At 37.5% G+C, this 21,702-nt stretch overlaps 1 protein-coding gene across 4 annotated transcripts in view; it reads left to right on the top strand.

Moving 5' to 3' along the window:
* LOC145989864 (DNA-directed RNA polymerase I subunit RPA1-like) overlaps window positions 1-21,702 on the top strand; it is a 275,207-nt gene that overhangs the window by 83,181 nt on the left and 170,324 nt on the right. For all 4 annotated transcript variants that reach the window (XM_083125325.1, XM_083125327.1, XM_083125326.1 and 1 more), the window contains exons 10-14: window positions 4,094-4,314; window positions 8,467-8,602; window positions 12,327-12,549; window positions 15,594-15,708; window positions 18,321-18,513. In XM_083125325.1, the coding sequence (XP_082981451.1) occupies window positions 4,094-4,314; window positions 8,467-8,602; window positions 12,327-12,549; window positions 15,594-15,708; window positions 18,321-18,513 (888 nt within the window). The remainder of the gene's footprint in view (window positions 1-4,093; window positions 4,315-8,466; window positions 8,603-12,326; window positions 12,550-15,593; window positions 15,709-18,320; window positions 18,514-21,702) is intronic.

Here is a 21,702-nt window from a genome sequence, read left to right as displayed (position 1 = left end):
GTTGGAAATTGAATGTACTATGTGGAAGGGTCATCTCTTACGCCCCATACAACAGATGAATTCCAAGAAGGACAAATAAGAATGTTATAAAAATAACTATAAAATAAACAGGAAAGGAGTAAAACAAATCTTTGCAGAGAAAATAAGTTTCTTTTTAGTGGTTTATATCCACTCCTATTTCACACATCATGTGACAGCTGGTGTATATTTCTGAGGCATTGTTCTCATGTCATAGGAGGAGAAAAGTGCATTTTCATCGCCACGACACGTCTGAAGAGTTAGAAAATCGACTTAATTTTTTTAAAAAATATAATGTTTTCAATGAACGTTGAAGAAGAAACCAAATTAAACAAAGAGAATGTTAAAATTGCATTTGGAAACCTAAATAGTATGCAATCGATGAGGAAGAATGCCACTATTTATGTGTGTTTGTACTAAAGGGTGTATGGTTTCAAGCACTAAGGCTGGACACTGGAATGAAGTTGCTGCATTTTCATGGCGGAATGTTTTTGATTATAATTGTTCCTCGTTAATATGGAGTAATAAGTAAACAACCACACAATTACCTACTAACCTAACTCTTTCTCTATTGATTAAATTGTTAGGTTTTTTATCTGAAAGAAGGAAGCATTATAAATTCCTAAAATCAGTCAAAATCTTATTCTAACTCATGGCTGTAAAGGTAATTTCCATGCATTGGTTATGGCTTCCACATGCCGCAGCATGTCTAGAACAATTCCGATACACACAGATTGCGTTGCACTGAAAGACGGGGGCTGGTTCTGCAAACAAAGCAAGTTCCCCTTCCTTCCTTTTCATTTTGCAAAGTCAAGTCCCGTTACATTCCCGTGAGGATGGTTTTGGTTGCTGCGGGTGGTGAGTGACAAGCACAAGACAACCCTCTTGAACATCCACATCAAAGGTTATTGACTTTTCCGAAAGATTCTTCACTGATCTGATTGGTTCTTGTAGGCTGGGCTCCTGCATTTCAGAAAAGCAAACATATGTTCTAGTTGGCCACTCGTTTCTGACCGGGCCCAGCCAAGCTGATCCGGATCAGTGAATTCGTTTGCGAACGGATTTGAGGAAACAGAACATCCAACTTGTGGGTCTTCTCTGAACCGGATCAGGGAATTCGTTTGCGAACAGATTCGAGCAAACAGAAATCCAGCTTGTCGGTCGTTTCGAACCGGATCAGTGAATCCCTTCGCGAACGGATTCGAGAAAGCACAACCCTCCACCTTGTCGTTTCTGACCGAATCAATGAATTCGTTCGTGAGCCGATTGGAGAGAATAAAGCAGATCCTCCAGCTGGTCGGTCGTTACAGGCTCCACCAGGATTAATCTTCTAGGGGTGATGAGGCGTGCGGAATGAAATTAAAGGGGTGCGATGTTGACAATATATGAAATATGAAAATATAATTTAGATTTCTACTCCACCACTTTTGGCTAATCGCGACAATGAGCTTTCTTTTAGTGTTAGTGACGATTAGTGTTTGTTTTAAACACTAATTACAATCATGTGTAATGAAATGAATGCTAAAAATGTAATATATATGTAAAAACCACTCACACTATACTGTAGGCAATTATCGAAAACCACAAAAGGAATAGCTGAATAAAGAAAAGAGGAAACATCTTACAACAATAATGACGAAACACAACAGTCGTTGATCGGTGTAGCGACTGCCGCCATTGCAGTAAAGAAATGAAACTTCGATTTCAGATTAGAACCAATGGATTGTCTGTTGTATGCAATATAATAGCTGTCTCACTTCAAAACCTAACAACATTCTAGGCTGAATATGACGACATGGTTTAACAAGCCATGACGTAATGTGAGGGCCTGCCTGATGTCATAGTGGTAACGGTGTCGCCTTGTATTCAAGGAGCTCTGGGTTCGATACTCGGTGGAGGCACATAGTGGTTTAAAATATAGGTCCAGTCCCGATTAGCCTTTCTGTGCATAGAGTGAACTTAAACCAACAATTCAATTCAAGGGGTCTTTGGTTCGATACACGGTGGAGGCACATTGCACAGTGGTTTGGATCCAACTTTAAACTGTAGGTCTAGCACCGATTATAAATTTGCATAAATTTGACTTTAAAAAAAATGTAATAACGTAATGTGGCACTATAAGAGTTAATAGTGTTTCCGGTTTAATATGGGTTTTGAAAAAGGGGTGTGCAATGAACGAGCATCCCTTCGCAAGTCCCTGGTTGTTTCTGACCGGGTCAGCAAATTCGTTCGCGAACAAATCTTTTGAACGGATCCCAGTGCTGAACTAGTTCACAATGAACGAATCCCAAAAATGAACGGAATTTTCCATCTCTAGTGTAGAATGAAAAAAAAACAACACTGTTTCATCACCAGGCTGTGAGTGTGTGGGGTGAGTTGGGTTGGGAGGGAGGGAGGGTGGAGTGAGGTGGGGCCATTACTGGGTGGCCTTGTTTAGGTCAGGTGGAGTAGTTGCACTCATGGCCGATATATAGGCCCTTTCCAACCGGGCTGGTATCTGCAAGAAAAAAAATAGTTGGAATGACTTTTGCCCCAACCCTGATAGTTCATTGTTCTAAAAAAGAGCACACCTGTTCTTTAAAAAAATGACTTCGTAAAGGGCTATCGCGCTCATGTCAAAAATTCCATGAACGCTATCTTCGTGCACTATTGTTCCACTCATACAAATACAGACGTTCTGTGGTGACAAGTTCGAGTCACATGACAACTCATTTGTAACTTTTACATTGATTGTGGTGGACAAAGAAAAGGGAAGAGGGGAGGTGGTCTTCAACCCTGGCCACCTGTTTGACAGTTCCAGGAATAGAGCAGCACTTGAGGCCACATTTGTGTTGCCAAATGGAGCTTCTAATTGTCTGACAGAAAATGTTGCAATTGAATGGCGAAGTGGAAAAAAGTAAGTAAATTACCAATAATTTCTTGTTTTCCCCCCCAAACACCATTCCCCACACGGATAAAATTTACCAAGCAGAGAGGGGGACACAAGTATCCAGAGGGGGGAAATTCCCCCCATCTGCCCTACAAATACCATACTGGTGGTATCTGACCAATAACGATGATTCCGCTTATTTACCTCACCGTTTACGAAAAATATGGCCTCATCGCTAAACAGAACACTTTTCTGGAACTGGGGATCCTCGTCTGTAGTCTGCAAACTGTAACCACTTGTCTGGGTCATCCTCAGTTAAGAATTGCTGCATTTTAATTTTGTAATGATGCCACTTGTCAGTATGTAACACACGGAGTATGGATCTCTGACTGACTCCTGACACTGAAGCCAAATGCTGGGTATTGAGTTTCAGTCTCTTGACCAAGGATGCTACAATTGCCATTGCTGTTTCTTCATCGGTAGCTATTCTCAGCCGTCCACTACAATTTCTGTCGCACACGGATCCCGTCTCCTTAAACTTCTGCATTACACGCAACACTGTGGTATGTGAGATGTTGTCTGTCTCTGGATGCTGGGCATTTAAATCTTCTGCAATGACCCTGGCACTGCGCTCCACTTATTAACAACAATTTCGAAAGGTTCTTGGAGGGTTAGTGCCATGTTGGATCACCTGGAACAAATAAATACCAACCCATTACATTACGCCAAATGTGAATTTCAACTGTGAAAATATCTACACCAAATAAAGTTAGGGGAAATATAACTGCATAATCTAATTTCTGAGAAAATGCACATGTAAAATGATATTCAACATGACCCCCTTCCCATTTGAAAATCTGGATATAATTCCAAGATGGCGGCTTTCAAGATGGCCACCATGATACACACTAGCCCCATCTGGTGTGCCCCCACCCCAATTACCCATATCCGAAATTTCATTGCCCTCCATCAAGTAGTTTTCAAATTTAAAGGGTGGTGCCAGACTTTTACCTCGTCCTGTATTATATTATAATTTTCCCAACTTCTTTTTGGTGTTCGAACTGTGAAATATGGCTTCCCAAATATACAAAGTCTGTTTCCTGTTCAATTATTTTTATCGTTTGTCACTATTTTCGATCCAGGATTTTTTTTTTTTTTTGCAATTTATTGTCCTATAACAATCATATGATATATTAACTTTTTCAGCTCATTGAGAAGAAGGCAGGATTGTTCAGAATGCACATGATGGGCAAGAGAGTTAATTTTGCTGGTCGGTCTGTGATCACACCTGATCCTAACATTTCCATTGATGAGATAGGAATTCCTGAAGCTTTTGCTATGAAGTTAACATATCCAGTAGCTGTAACCTCATGGAATGTTGCAGAATTGAGAAGAATGGTACTGAATGGTCCTGACGTTCATCCTGGGTAAGTTAAACATGGAATTTTAATAATATTATAACAGGATGGCAACATTTCGTTCTATGTTATGGTAAAATTCAATTTGCAAGTTATGTTTTACTGTATTCATTAATTTAAAGCCAATAATATTTGTTTCACTGGCTGTAGTGATCAGAGTACAGGAAGCTGAACCTCAACTGCGTTCCCTTCACCATTTCTCAACCAACCCTACTGATGAATTAAAAGCTTGGACAAACTCTTAACCTTTTGCCGCCCAAGCATCTCGAACGAGATACCCAAATGTAACCCTCACTGTCCCAAGCATCTCGATCGAGACGCTGTGTCAAGGTTGTAGTTTTTACGTTATAACTTTTCTATTTTTGGCTAGAATTTCGATTTTATTTTTTTATATTGTTCCTAACACATGTGTTTAACAGAAATGGTTTCTTGCATTTTTTTTGTCTTCATGAAAATGGAGGGGAAAAGGCGGGAAAAGGTACTTCTCTTTTGCGGCTCTTTTCAACGTCAAATTTTTGCCGACAAAGGAAGACCGGCTTTGTTGTTCTAAAGCAATGCTTTTCACTCCCTCCTGCTAAGTGCATTCGAAGGAAGCTTGTTTATCAGTATCCGATGTCAAAATGAAAGTTTTCCGTGAGGGCACAAGCAGGGGGAAGACTGGTTGTTGAATCTGCGTTGTGAGAATGGAATTTCGAAGCGCGCTGAAGGAAACCTTTGTTTTTTTAGCACAAGTGTCCACAAGTGGCAACAGGGGTTACCCAGCATTGTCTAAAAATAGAATTTCAAGCAGCTGCAAGAATTGGCACTCATTTTTCACTATGTTGTAGCTTTTCGTCCGTGAATGTTGTGTGTAGGTGTCGTTTTGTGCCCAAGTGCAAGGACATTTTTTGGGTGAAGTGACAATTTTTTAAAATAATTTTTGGGGGTTTTCTCCCTTCCCCCTCCATATATATGCCAAATTTGCATAAATTTTGCATAAATTTTGCATTTTGACATTTTTTTCGGTGGGCGGGGGGAAACACCACTTTTTTAAAGAAAAGTATTTTTGAGTATTCCCCCTCCATATGTAAGCCGAATGTACATAAATTATATATCGTCTGAATCTGTGATTCATTCTGCGTACAATGGTATATCTTTCATATCTCTAGGGCATTTAGTTTCTGAGCTATAGTCATTTCAATGTAACTCTGAATTTTGAAGCTTGAATCAGTGGCGTGCCGACAATTCCTTTTGGGGGTATAACTCAAGCTACATTGGTCATATGATGATAATGTAAATATTTTTGTGTTCCTTACATGTTAGCGATCATTTCCATGTGCATGTCGACACTGTCATGTACTTTTTGCTTGAGCGGAGGGTGGGGGAACAAATTTTTTTCCCCGAAATTTTGGAATTTTGAGCCCCCTCCCCCTCGCCACATGTACGCCGAATTTGCAAAAAAATTTATATAGTCTGAATCTCTGGTTCATTCCGCATACAACGGTATATCACTCATCTCTCTAGGGCAATTAACCTCCGATCTACACTCATTTAATTGAAACTCTGCATTTTGCTCAAAATCGGCTCGGGACAGAGAGGCTTACATGTGAAAAAGGCCTTGGACGGCAAAAGGTTAAAGTGTTTTTTATCAAGCTGTTTGTGTGGTTTGTGTCGTTTGTAACAAATATTTGTTCTCTTTTCATTTAATAATTTTATTAACTCATGCTATGTAGAGAATTTAAAATTTGAGTAATAGATGGTGTGAGAATCTGTGATGATAAAGGGTGTGTCTACCAGTGTGGAAAACCTGGATGTCCTGGAATTTACTTTTTCTGGAAAAGTCATGGAAATGTCAGGGAAATTTTCTTTGTTTCCAGAAAAATCAAATTTTTTGTAGTAGTGCACTAATAGTAGTTAGTACTATTAGTATTACCAATAGTTACAGTAGAAAATGTACATTAAATACTCTCGGAAAGGTCATGTTTTGAACTATTTTCATGTAGAAATCTACTACAGTAAGTGGATATTAGAATTCTGCACTTGCTTGTTGCAAATTTTGCGTTGTTTGGTAAATATTAGAATTAATACAGATTATATTACCAATCTTTACTATAATTATATATTATTTATGGTTTAATTGTTTTTAATTGTTATGAGTTGAAAAGAACATCTTTGTTAACCATAAGTCAATCTGTCATTACCACATTTGCATGTGAAGTGAATATTCTTAAGAATTTGGTCAAGTGGCATTCAAAGTGCAGTGTTAGTTAAAATATAGGGACCTTCTTATGTGGCGGTAGCTCAGTTGTTAGGGCATCTGACTACCATGCGAGAGACCTGGGTTCGAGTTTCGGTGGGGGAGAACCGGTATTTTTCCCACTTGTTCAAGCAGCATCGTACAAAGTGTGTACATGGAGGATATTCTGGGGGGTAAAGGTGGCCAGGGGTAAGGTGCTGATCACATCACCCCCACCTGCAGCTATGATCAAGAAAATGTGGGGCCCCTAACTCCACATCCCCACATGGTGCGAAGCACAGGGGAGCACTTTACACTTCTTATGCACATGTTTGGCCTCCTCAGTGACGCAGTGGTAGCATTGTTGCCTTGTAATCAAGGGGTCCCGGGTTCGATACCCGGTGGAGACACATAGTGGTTCGGATCCCACTTTAAACTGTAGGTCCAGTCCCGATTAGCCTTACTGTGCATAAAGTGGACTTAAAGCACCAAAGCAATCGATTATGTACATGTTTAAGTAAATGAATAGGTCCAATGGCTTTAGCCTGGAAAATTTTGGTGCATGGTCTGGAAAACCTGGAAAAGTCAGGGAATTTTTGTTTTGTGAAACTGTACAAAGTAGAAATTGTGAAATCGTGTATTGGTTGTATTTGTGAGTCTTAAGTAAGGGGCTGTAATGAGGTTAGTATTGTGACATCTCGATGTGGTATTTTTGCTTTATGTGCACTGATAAGCGTAATCCTAGTTAGATATGTGAACTATCATTACATGTTCTTCCTTTCGTCTTGTATCCAACATCATAATTGTCTTGTTGTGTAAAGTTGGTAGGATAAAAAGGATTTTAATTAGGGATGGGACCGATTAATCGGTACTCTATCGGTATCGGCCGATATAGGCATATCGGTGTATCGGTTTATCGGTAAAATTACCAATTATTTTACCGATCCGATATATGGATAAATATCTTATAATTTAGTGCAAAATTCTGCCATTTTGTTGTAATTTTTATGGATAATCTCCATGCCCTACTTTCTGAAAAAGTAAATGTCTAAATATTCAACTTCTTTTGCATTGAAGTCAGCTCGAAACACACATTTATTACGGAGATCAATGAAAATTTCAGGGTCTTCAAGGACCATTTCTAATTTTATATCGGATCGGTAGAATATCGGTTATCGGTATCGGTAAATTTTATATCGGTACTTTATCGGTATCGGCTAAAATTTCATATCGGCCCATCCCTAATTTTAATATTAACTGATGTTATATATCTGATATTCATTAAATGACATGTAAATGTAATTAAATTACAAATGCTTAGAAGCATGCATATTTAATTTTTTACGAAAACATGAAATGTAAAATAACACATTCTAATGTTAATTTTTCATGTTGCTCAAAGGTGTAATGTGCATTTTCCTACCCTGTTTTGTCCTGAAATGATGCGATATGAACAGCAAAATGTGAAATAGACTCTTAAACACGAAGTGTAGAGTTTATTTACAGACGCAATACTTTCTGAGGTTTGAATTATCCTGTGAGTTATGCAATTCATGGAAATGGATTTATTCTGCTGTAAATATTTGAAAAGCAAAAATGGACATCTTTATTCAGGAATAAACGTAATACTCTTGTCACTACATAAATCTGATATTAGAAGGGATATGTTTATTTCATGCAGTAAGTGCAGTTTTTAAATCAAATTAGGATTATATTCACAATTTTAGTACCAAAATATAATATATATATATGATCCAATTTTTCATTGACACTCAAATTTTATTTTATTTACTGCTTTTGAACCCGAAATTGGCACTGTTTTGTACCAAAATTGTGCTTTTTCATTTACCAAAAATATGTGCCTTTATCACACAACAATATTAATTGCAGTATCATTCACTTGAACATTCATTCATTTGCTAATTGGTGCTTTTTCCTCATTGCAGTGCTGTTATGGTTGAAAATGAAGATGGAAGATGTTTTTACCTTAATTCAAATGCTGATAACCAAAGGGAAAGTATAGCCAAGAGGCTTCTTACACGAGAAGAACATTCTACAGATACTTTCAGTGGAGTGAAAATTGTACGTGTCCCATAAAATTTTAAATTACATCTTATTCAGTTATGTTAAGTTAATTTTTTTTTATGAAATCATCCTGAATTATGGTGTTAGAGGGTGCATTTTTTTCATTAATACTGAAATATTATCACAGGCCTTCAAGTGGTTTCATTGATTTGTTTGAATTGTTTTAAGTTCACTTTATGCACACAGGGGCTAATTTATTTATTTATTTGAAAAATCCTGAATACAGAAAAATCCACTAGACCTACAGTTTAAAGTGGAATCCCAACCTGGGTATCAAACCCAGGACCCTTTGATTGAAATGCGGCAACATAGATTGTCCAAAATGCAGTTTTTGGCTGGTTTCAGCCCTTAATGTCTTGTCTTGGTTAACCCCTTCCCTGTGTAATTTTCTGACAAAATACTTTCCCGCTCTGTGTAGTAATAATTTTAAGTAGCTACTGCTTCAGCACAGTTCAACCGAGTATCATGGTTCATACGTCTTTCTCTTCATAATACAACAGGCTTTCAAATGGTACCACGCACATGTGTACATCAAGTGTGAGGAAAGGGAAATCGGGGATAATTCTGGAAATTTCCCTCCGAAAATTCCCTTTTGTTAACTTTGGTGCCCTCTGGACCGGCCCTGGATATAGGTACCCGATTATAATCTACCTTGAAAAATACTATGGTCTATACGTAATGTGTCCGCCACGTTTCATTGCAATATCGTCAATAGGTATGAGGGAAAAATATTTTGCAATCCTGTTTGACAATACTATTAGATACTAGTGGTGGCAGATACTAGTGGTGATGATTGAGTTCCAAAACAGGAGGGAAATGTGCCAAAACTGGGTGGGCAAAGACAGTATATTTCCCTTTGTAGAAAAAAATTAGCATAGTGTGGGGGCAAATGTGGCAAAAAGTAGGAGGCAACTGCCCCCCTCGGCCCCCCTAATTGCCGCCACTGTTAGATACCACTTAGGAAAAACAATCTGAACTTGAACACTTTTCTTTACACTTTGCACGTTTCCTCTTTGCCATTTTACACACCAAAACCAACAATAAATCACCAGCAGTTCAAATAACGCAAGAAGAAAAAAATGTACATAAAACAACTTAAACGCTACACACAAACAAACTCATGTTTGCACTTTGTCAGCATAACACAAAAACAGTTTACTTTCCTCTGAACTTCTTTTTGTTTTTCTTCTTCTTCTTTATCGGCACTGAAAATCATGACTAAATAAAAGGTTGTTGTTTCTTCAATAGCAAAACATATGTTTCACCAACAAAAAAGTATTATTCCATTCAACACAGGTTACTTCAGTCAGAGATGTTTGCGGGCGTAATATTATGCCCAACACAGAATAAGCTATAGTGACCAAGGCTGTAATATTATGCCGAACACAGGGAAGGGGTTAAGCAACACTATCCCAAAATTTTGTTTACTGGGCATGGAAGCTCACTATTAGGACAAGGTACCTGATATAGCACATTACTTGGATATTGATGCTGTTAGCAAATATAACTCTTTAAACACTCAAAAATTGCGAAATCGGCAACTTTAGAATTATGCTTATCTCAAAACAGTGGAAGGGTAGGAAAATACTTGTTATGCCATCTTGTAGCTGAATATATGTATGTACTAACACATGGAATGAAAAATCATTGGGGCCTCGTCCCATTTCCGAGAATAAAAATTCAAAATGTTAAGAAATGTCAATGTAAATTAACACACTTCCTCCCCTATCAGATAGTGTAACAGCCATTTCTCCTCCCTTTCTTTGTTCCAAATGGAACAACAGTCCATGTCTTGAAAAAGTTGTGGGATAGTTTTAGCTTTATTTCTTTGATGGATAGCATAGTGATAATGTCACCTCTTTGTAAACAAAGGGTGGGCTTGATGCAAGGTGGAGGTACAAGTTGGTTATAATATAATAAACTGATCGATTGATTTGCTTTATTTTATTTTGCTTCTTGTGCCACTTTTGGCTAATTTGCAAAGATGGGGATGAGTGGTGATACGATGAAATTGATGAATGGACACTCAAACATCCATGCCCAGGCCAGGATTCGAACCAGAGACTCCTGGCATTGTAGCACAATGTGCTAACTACTCTGCCACGGGGGCGCTCTAACCACCGATCTACCAAGCCGGTCTGGCCTTGCCTGATTCGTTGCTGTCACTGTTTTACCTGCATGGCCTGCGACAGCGAAGAATCAGGTGAAGCCAGGCCGGCTCGATAGCTCAGTGGTTGAAGCAATGGCACAGTATGGCAGAGACCTGGGTTCTAATCCTGGTCGAGCTTGCATTTTTCGCTGAAAATTTCTATGTAGTACATCTCCTGTGTGTGCATAATCTTCAATAATTAACATCCTTTTGTAAAGTTTGTATATAAATTCATTGAAGATTAACAACAGTTGTGGTGCCCTTAGTTATTAACTTCGCCCAGTTTCAAAGCCGTTGCTTACCACAGTAATGAAGTAGGTCACTTTGAGTACAGGTGTGTTGAGTGCGTGCCATGATTTTTAGTTATCCTACTATGAAGTAACTGGAAGGGAAGAGTAGCAAGTATGTGTGAAAATCTGAATTGAATAAAACTTTCAAAGAGACTTACGACACGTTGCATGGAGCCTATGGCGAGGAATGTTTCAGATCAACACAGTGTTAAGATTTGTACAGATGTTAAAGATCAGATTGAACCTGCAACAAGGACGACAAATGAGTAGATTCCATGTTAAAATTATGTTAATCAAGTTCTTCGACTGCTATAGAATTGGAGTTTGTGTTGCATGGTTCCACAATGAATGCAGTGTTTTACGTTAACGTCATGTGACGATTACAAGAAAAGGTGCAACACAATAGGACACAAATGTGGTAGAGCAAGTCCTGGATGGTTCAGCATGATAATGCATGTGCTCATTCCTCACTCGTTACCCGGGAGTTTTTGGCAAATAACCAGATACTTGATGTCCCACAACCAGCCTACTCCACTGATTTGGCACCAGCAGACTTCTTCGTCTTCCCCAAGTTGAAATCAACCCTCTAAGGTCGTAGATTCCAGACAACAGAAGAGATCAAGGGGAGTTCTCTACAGAGTCTACAGGTCATTCCAAAACTGGAGTCCCAGCAGGCATTCTAGGACTGGAAGAAATGTTGCGAACGGTGTGTGCACAGTGGAGGGGTGTACTTTAAAGGAGACAGGTCGAAATAATTGGTGAATATTACAATTTTCTCCATTTTGTAAAAGCTTGGTTTCTTTTTGAACAGCCCTTGTATGAGAGAGTTAAGTATGGATGTGGTTAAGTATGGATGTGGTTAAGTATGGATGTGGTTTGTGGTGTGGAGGTGCTGAGAAAGGTCTGATCCTGGTGTGTCTTTTTTGTCATCTTTTATATGTTCATCGATCCGTTCTTGAACAGTGTGGATGGTTCTTCAGATATAGGTGTCGTGGCAATGGCGTGTGTCCTTATAGACACCAGAGGATGCAAGTTTGGGTAGGTAATACAGGAAGCGCTGCAAAATGGGAGATAATGCAACTACCGCTACCTGGGAACTAACAAGGAAGTGATGCCCTACCATCTCCACTCCAGATGCCGTAACCTTAATAAATGAAGGCCTTCGAAATTTGTCGGAAAGAAACTAACCAATTGTGCATTGTGGAAACAAAACTTCACGTAGGTAATACTTAAACTGCATTTACCACATCCACCATGAAGTTTGTTTACTTTCTCCCTACAGGTTCATAGACATTTGTGTAACGGAGATGTGCTGCTGTTGAATCGGCAACCAACCCTGCATAAACCTAGCATAATGGCACATAAAGCTCGTGTTTTGAAAGGGGAAAAGACTATTCGACTCCACTATGCAAATTGCAAAGCATACAATGCAGATTTTGACGGAGACGAAATGAATGCTCATTTCCCACAAAATGAGATTGCCAGAAGTGAAGCCTACAATTTAGGTTAGTTGTTAAGTAGTTGCAAATTATTTACTATATCATGAATAAAATTAGCAATTCTTTTTTTCATCCAGCAAAAATTAAATTTTATCTTTTGACTTGTCCTTGCAACACATGATCTCTTGAGGTAAAATGATACAAATTCGATTTGTTGTATATTCCAGTCACATAATTGCTGCCTCTGCGAAATGTAAATTAACTATATTTGTTATTCTGACTTGCAGCTGTTATACAAGCGATATTTTTTATGTAAGGTCTGTTTTGCCATGAATCTGCACTGCTGGATTTTTAATGAAAATTTATCTTGTATCGGATTCTACATGCCCTGATCTATTTTTCCAAATAGTTTCTGTGGTTATTTAAACATTTGTCATAAAGTGGGATGAGCTTTTGTAGATCCTGCTCATAGAAGTCGGCTTTCTGCGAGGCAAGCCATACCCCAACTCCTGTTTTCACTTTGTCTCTGCCAAAATGCTTGCTGCCGTGGAACTTCTTTAGATGTTGGAAGAGGTGATAGTCATGGATTTTGCTGTCTACCACACGCACAAAATCTTCGCTGATTACAGGTGGCCGACCTTAGAGTGGCTCATCATGTACATTCTCCCACCAATCCTTGAACATTCTCACTCATTTCCTCACTTTGCTAACGCTCATTGCATTGGGACCATACACTAAGTGTCCTGCAATGAGCATTTTTTGCTCGAGCGGCAAATAGTTCACATGTGCAACGCTAGATGGCATACAGAATTGATAGATTTTCTGCTTGAGCGAAAAATGCTAGAATGAACGGAATACATTCGAACTCTCGAACCCTATTAGTACACCTATTTCTATCATTTGTCTATGATAGTGGGTCCTCAAATATGCATCGTGAAGTAAAAGACTAGGTGAAATGTTTCTACAATTATTGTCACATTAAAATTATATTCTATTGAATGTTATTACTGCATTTTTTTATTTTGCAGAATATGATTAAAAAGAGAAGGGTTTTAAAAAGATTAATGGGAAACACAGAGTTGAATGTCTGGGAAGCTTCGTTCATTGCAGAAGAACACTGGAATAAATTAAATAATGAAAATGGTAACATAGATCCAGTATGGAGTTTTCTTTTTCACAAATGGAGTAAGCCACCATCTTTAAAATTTAATGTAACAGAAAAAATCAAGAGACTTTGTGAAAACAATGATGAATTTGAATTACCTGATGATATTTGGAATTCATAATTTAAAAAAAAAAATCTGAAATAAAAATAAAACAGACTGCTTTTTTGACGGTTAAGTTGCAATATTACAACAATGTAACATTGACAACATCCATTGTATAAGGGATTCTTTTTGTTTAAAAAATTACTAACCATTGTTATAACTGTATCTTTAGTCAAAATGAAAATAAATGTCTGATGAAAGGAGCGTGTGTTCTCCTGAAACGTCACAAAGAAAAACTGTTTTCTTATGCTTGTAATAACCGTAAACTACAGGAAAATAATTATATTGCATACTTTCATATGTATTGTATTTGAGTCTTACATAATAATATATGGAATTATTATTTAGAATTTTAATTCCATAGAGTGGTTTCCTTCCATGTATGTGTTTTAGGTTGACAGTGCTGCTCATTTGGCTCTGAAATACTGGACGTTGTCAATCATTCTACTACAAGTGCGGTACAGTCGAGGGTGAGAGACTCGAATGAGTTTGAGTGGGCGAAGGTGGTAGTATGCAGTAATCTACCGTACACTTCACAAATCTGGCGATGAATTTCCGCTGCTGCCAAAATCCGGATCACTGACCATATCTCACAGTCGGTGGATTGCTCGATCGTCTTAAACATTACAATCACACAGTATGAAGCAAAACACTGACATTGTGGCTCCAAATGGTGTCTACTCCCGTGTGCAAGTGATGTTGGATGTCAGTTGCGATTGTGCAGTACAAGGCCTGCTTGACATGCACAGGGTGGCTACTCACCAAGAATTCCTTGAATTCCAGGGATTATGCCTGGATTCTTGGCTCATGGAATTATGTGTAAATTCTGCTTGAATTTTTCTCCGTAGACGTGAAAAATTGCAACTTGTATTAATCCAAATGCGATTGAATTTATCCATATTTATAAGTTTCCTGAGTCATGGTTTTCACAGTTTTATCGAGGAAGAAAAATAAAGCTGCGTGGAAAATTGAACACAATTCTCTCATTCGGTTTACTTTGTTAGTGTCCTTTGCACAACAGTCTATCTGACAGATGGAAGATTATTGCAAGATAAGATATCTTGAAGTGAATTAGTTAAATTTGACTTTGAAATTCTTATACAATTAAGAAGTTTTGGTAGATTAGCACATACCATAACATTTGTGACTTGCGTTTGTAGAAGTATTGCGAGTCTGAGTATGTGAAATGTCAAAAATGTAAATTCTGCACCTTAAATATTTTAAATATATATGTTTAATGGAATAGAATTAATTTTTTTGGATATTTTGGAATCACACAGACATTTTATATTGTAAATATATTTGTCTGTGTGTGTGGGGGGGGGGGGGGGAGGAGGGCGGTGGTGAGAGGTTGTAATAGGTAAGGTTGGAATAGAGAAAACATCTGCTTGTATCCTTGAATTTTTGGAAAGTTCGCCAAACCAAACCAAACCAAAACCAGGAATTTTCCTTGAATTTTATCATGGTCATCGAGTGGCCACCCTCATACAACTAGTTATTGGCAAACGGATCTTACATAAGAAGTATGCCTTTGATACGCCTATGATGCATGCATGATTATACGTCACTTTACATGTTATTCCATTATTCACACAATTAAAAACTTGCCTCAAAATAATTTCTCATAGAAGTAAATATTTAAATAGTGACTGGCCCATTTTCTAGTCATGCTTTGTAGAAGTCAACATCTGCAAACAGAATAGAGTTTACATTACATTGCTGTTAATCTTTCATCCAATTATTTTGATTTAACTTTGAAAATTCAATAATTACTTTTTGCCTATATGTAAAATGTGTGGTGAAGTAGTCATAAATATATATGATTTTTGTTTTTTTTTCCAGTGAATGTTTGTAAACAGTATTTAGTACCTAAGGATGGTACTCCACTCAGTGGATTAATTCAAGACCACATTGTATCTGGTGTAAAGCTCACTATGAGAGGAAGGTTTTTTGAAAGGTGAGATGTTGTTTTAACAATTTTGAAGGCAGTATATAGTATAGATTTGGTATACAACATAAAGATATACTTTGATTCATATCTGTCCATAAAATATTTTAATTTACAGTGTATCTCATGAGATATTCATTCATAAAAAAGTACTCTAAAATAAAAATAAATATTTTCCAAATTTTTATTCTGTTGTGTTGTGGATGATATAAGGGTCAGTCAGTGGAAAACAGGCCACTTTGTATATCTCGACATATAGATACCATGGCTCCACGAAACTCCTGCCACTGGAAGGAGGTTCTGTCATCGCCCGGTAGATGGCAATCACATCACAGGCTTGTGTGAATCAATGGCAGTGTGAGCCTTGTGAAGTGCAGGCATGCATAGACTTGCCGTCCGGCATATCATGGAGGCCAGTAAGGAAGAGCAGCGAACGGTCAAGCATTTTCTGGTGGAATGCATATAGAGATATTATATTTTGGTTGTTTGTGAAATAGAAGTAGAGACAGTCAGTAAGGATATTTATTTGGCTGTATAACAATGTTTGAGGGAGTCAATGAGAAAGTTAAGGCATGAAGCAAATGCAAAAGAAACATGGTTACTGCATCGTGACATTGCCCCAGCAAAAGTACTGGTATAAAATTTACCGATGCCGATAATCAATATTCTACTGATCCTATACAGGGTGTGTATGAGTCAAGAAATTCATGAAAGTCAATAAAAAGTCAAGAAATAATACTTGTGGTCAAGAATTTTTGCTATCAGAATGACTGATTGGTCGATTTACTGTTGGATTAAAAGGTATGGATACCCGAGTTTGGATTCTAATTAAAAATTTACCAGTAGAGTTACATCAAACTTTAGCTTAAGGACGAATCACACGTAACTGGATATCCAGGTAGTTGCCACTGAACTGGCTACCTGCCTGGATGTGATGCCTGCCTGGCTGGCTGCTTGACTCGTTTGGAGGAATAGGACATGTTCTAATTGCTACTGGCTTTCCTCAACTGGATTCTGTGGAACAGCTAATCAGTGCAAAGTGTGGCCATGTGAAGATAATCTGTGAGTTTGCAAAGGGGAGTTTTTTTTTTGTCTGTGGTTTCTGAGTGTTTGCTATTTTTGATAGTTTCTCGATAAAAAAAAAAGGAATGAGATGACGTGCAGTGGATTCGTGTTCAGTTCATTAATATTTAGGTATTTATGCAAAGCGATGAGATGTGTACGTGACAAATATGATTAGCCGAAAATGAAAATTCTTATTATTACAAGTGTATTAAATTAAATGTTTGATTTTTTTAATATTTGTGAATGAATCCTGTGGATCTCATGTATGAATATGCATACCCGAGTTAATTAAAAAGGTTTTTTGGTACACATTGATTACCATATTTTTTTCGAGCCAATCTTTAGTCCATACTTTCGTTTTTTAATTTTTAATAAAAGCACAACATTCTTCAAATTGCTCGTCCATCTTTACAGATTGTCTGCTCTGTGCAGTGTCTTATGGGAACAAAAGTCTATTGACAAGTACGGTAACAAGTATAGTGAGAGGTGAAAACTAGCAAATGGGTAGCCATTTCAATGCTTTATTCAATTCTGTGTTAAGTTAGTGTAACCAGTTTTTTTACCTTCGATTTTTCATCATCGTGAGATCACAAAGTACCAGTTTTATGTGTTTTCCAAATGACCCCTCTCTTTGAAGTTCTATAAATAAAAAAAAACATGTGGTCTAATCGAGATTAAATTTAAATACAGTACAGACAAAATGGTTTTAAACACAATTCTTAATTTTCAGATTTTTAAATCTTCCAAAAAAGTATCTTATCAATTTTGTGAAACAACTTTTTCTTAGTGTTGGGTAGTTCTACATATACGATCTTGGCCTTGTTTTGTAGCTCTTTTTTTAAAACCCATTATCATTTTCAATTCACATTGCGAAAATGATTTTATACAGATATATTTTTTGAACGGAGTAAAGATGTGTGTTTAATGTAGCAACACTGTTTGTTCAATCTCTACCATGATGTCCATTAAACTGTAGGCTGTCACTGCCAGCAGTGCAGCATCAGTCAGCAATAGGAGCATGTTATCATGTTGAATGCCATTGTGGTATAAGAGACTGAAATATTTATCAAATACTTTACTAATTCTTAAAAAAATCACCTTTTCAAATTTTCAAAATTGATTAAGAAATTGCAGTCTAGTTTTTACTTCCTTGTGGCTTATAATGTTCTTTCTAAAACTGACATTTCGAGCACGATATTCATGAGTCATTCAATTGGCGAGCATAATATTATTTCTGTTCATGAAAAGTAACTGTAAAGTAAAGTACTTAAAACCAGAATAATTTGGGAAAACTGAATACAATGAATGAATAGATATGATGGTGATAGTTTGCTTTAAGCCCACTTTTTGTGGTTGTGTTATGTTCAGGCAAGTATTAATATTCCACAGTAGCTTGTCTCGCAACTATCCACCAGCTACATACCTGGCAGGTAACTATGTACATCATACAGACACATGGTAAAGTCAGTGCGCTAAACCATTCGGCTGACTTGCTTTCAATTCACTTGTCCTTTTATTTCCTGTTTAGATTGTTTCAATGTAAGTTTCTGTTTTAGGGATGACTACAATCAACTTGTCTACGAAGCATTGTTTTTTCTAAAAAAACCTATCAAGTTGCTTCCTCCGGCTATATGGAAACCAGTGCCTTTGTGGTCAGGGAAACAGATAATATCAACAATACTGATCAATTTAGTTCCTGATGGGAGAATATCAATAAATCTTCAATCGAAGGCCAAAATTTCAAGCAAAGTAAGTGCATGACATTAATTTAAATTTATTGATTGAGTGAGTGATTGATTTGCTTTATTTTACTTTGCTTTTTGTGCTATTTTTGGCTAATTTGCGAAGATGAGCGATGATATGATGAAATTGATGAACGGACACTCACAAACATCCATGCCCACACTGCGACTCGAACTCAGGACCCCTAGCATCGTAGCATGATGTGCTAACCACTGCCATGTGGGCCGACATAATTTAAATTTATACCCCCACTCCTATTTGTTACAGTGTATGTTGGGTGAAACAAATTTAGGATTTCTCTCTCTCTGGCGAGACATGATTTTAAAGTAACATTGTTGCTGTCTACTGTGGGAAAGTGGAGAAAACGACTGCTTACAACAAATTGTTGTACACATGGCTCTCACGATCATTCTGATATGCAATTGCCCACGCTGGAACTGTAACTTGTTTCTGCATGTTCAGCACCACCTTGTCTAATGACGTAAGCAAGGATGCGCGACAGTTATCTGAAATGATAAAATGAAGTTTTAATTTTAATGTACCATTCGCCATTTCCCTCTACATTGTACAGTAACACACTACATTTTCTTCAAATGTGTAAACATATTTCTGACTCAGCCTGTAGCTTGCAATGAGTGATAATTTTTTTTTAGTCCCAGATGTTCTCTTAGATTGTATTTGAAGGGCTCTAAGAAAAGAGGAGGGGGAGGAGAGAAAACACACAAGAGGGTGTCCACCCATCTGAAAACCTGGAAATTCTGCAAAAGTCAGGGAATTTACTTTTTCTGGAAAAGTCATGTCGGAGTAATTTACTGTCTGGAAAAATCAACATTTTTGTAGTAGAGCACTAAAAGTAGGTAATTTTGAACAAAGCCAAAAAAGGACAAGCAAGAAATTTAAATGGCAAATCCCACCTTTTTTAAGTCCACTTTATGCACAGATAGGCTAATTGGGACTGGACCTACAGTTTAAAGTGTGATCCAAACCACTTGCAATGTGCCTCCACCGGGCATCAAACCTGATTACAAGGTGATTATGTTACCACTACACAATCGTAGAGGCCCTTGGCTGGTGTTTGGTGGACACTAGAATTTAATAGATATTATTAGTAAATTTTACTCTAATTATGCATTATTTATGCTATAAGTGTCATGTTTTTTCATGAGAAAAGTAATTTTTTGTTAATGAATAGTCAATCTTGTTGTTATCACTTCTACACGTGAAGTGAATATTCCAAAAACTTGACTAAGTGAGATTCTAAGTTTAGTGTGAACTAAAATATAGTGACCTTCTTACACACGTTTAAATATATGAATTGCCACAATGGCTTTAGTGTGGAAAATTGTGGTTCTTGGTTTCGAAAACCTGGAAATTTCACACTGATACAACTGTGAACTAAAACTGGAAAACTGGTTTTTCAAAATGTCACTTTCTCAAAGACCACTTTTTTCTCCCCGATGGTGCAGTCATCGCCTTGTAATCAAGGGTACCCAGTGGAGGCACATAGTGGTTCGGATTCCACTTTAAACTGTAGGTCCAGTCCCAATTACCAATTAGCCTTGAAATACATTCTTAGCAATAATGTCATCCAGGAGATATCAACTAGATGATATATCGTCACAATATTTTGGCGATACATATCATGTCGGTGATATATCATCACAATATTTTGGTGATATATATATATATATCATGTCGGCGATATAGCTTCATGATATTTTGATGATAATATTGTCATGACATTTTAGCAATATACAGAGTGGCTCAATAAGTCACTTAACACCCTCAGTACAAGGCCACTGCGTCATGGAATTTGAAATTGGCGATGACCAATTGTTATCTGGCCAAGGGGGAACCACATTGACACCACCCACACGGTCAGCGGCCATCTTGATGTCCGCCATCTTGAATTCAACTTCAGAATTTTAAATGGGAAGGGGGTCGTGCGACATATCAAAATGGGCTAGAATTTCACGAGAAATGCAATGGTGAAGGTTTTTTCGACGTATCTTTAACCAGTAAAAAGTTATGACTGAATTCTTGTACCAATTTGCTCCTTTTCGAGGTGTTACAAAAATGCCTTAAAATTTGTTTAGCGCTTCGGTAATCCATCGAGATCAAAGTGACGTCTATGGAGAGACGTTCACATGCCATTGCACATTATTTTAATCGGATACATCCACGAAGAGCTGTGCATTATGAATGGTTGTCACGAACAATTTACAGTGTGACGCTTCCATTGAATTAAAAGTCCTTCACAGTGACAAGGCTAATGTTTATGTTCATAAGGAAGTTCATAAACAGAATATTCGATGATTTTTATCTGATAACCCATTTTCGACAGATCAAAGCTGAATGGTTGGTGTTGGTAAGTTAATGGTGTGGCATGCTGTGTGGAACACGATTGGTTAGTCAATTTTCCAACAACGGAACCTTAAATGCTTAGGGCTACTTGGATTTGTTAAATAAACAGTTTTTCATCCTTGCTTATGGAAGAAGGTACTTTTTACAGAGTTTTTTTAATAGGGAAGAACACCAGAACACTTATAGGAACGTTATGAACCAGTTTCTGTCCAAAGTTAGTTATCAGATGACAAGGGTCACATATTCTGTTTATAAACTTCCTTATGAACATAAACATTAGCCTTGTCACTGTGAAGGACTTTTAATTCAATGGAAGCGTCACACTGTAAATTGTTCGCGACAACCATTCATAATGCACAGCTCTTCATGGATGTATCCGATTAAAATAATGTGCAATTTCATGCGAACGTCTCTCCATAGACGTCACTTTGATCTCGATGCATTACCGAAGCGCTAAACAAATTTTAAGGCATTTTTCTAACACCTCGAAAAGGAGCAAATTGGTACAAGAATTCAGTCATAACTTTTTACTGGTTAAAGATACGTCGAAAAACCTTCACCATTCCATTTCTCGTGAAATTCTAGCCCATTTTGATATCAAGATGGCCGCCGACCGTGTGGGTGGCGTCAATGTGGTTCTCCCTTGGCCAGATAACGATTGGTCATCGCCAATTTCAAATTCCATGCCGCAGCGGCTTTGTACTGAGGGTGTTAAGTGACTTATTGAGCCACCCTGTATATCGTGTCATTGATATATCGTGACGATATTTGGCAATATATATATTGTGGAGATGATACATTGTCAATATCATGATCCGAAAAAATATTGTA

Source organism: Lepisma saccharinum, chromosome 7 (genome assembly GCF_977018435.1).
Source record: "Lepisma saccharinum chromosome 7, izLepSacc3.1, whole genome shotgun sequence".
Taxonomy (NCBI): Eukaryota; Metazoa; Arthropoda; class Insecta; order Zygentoma; family Lepismatidae; genus Lepisma; species Lepisma saccharinum.
This window is presented reverse-complemented; position numbering and strand designations above follow the sequence as displayed.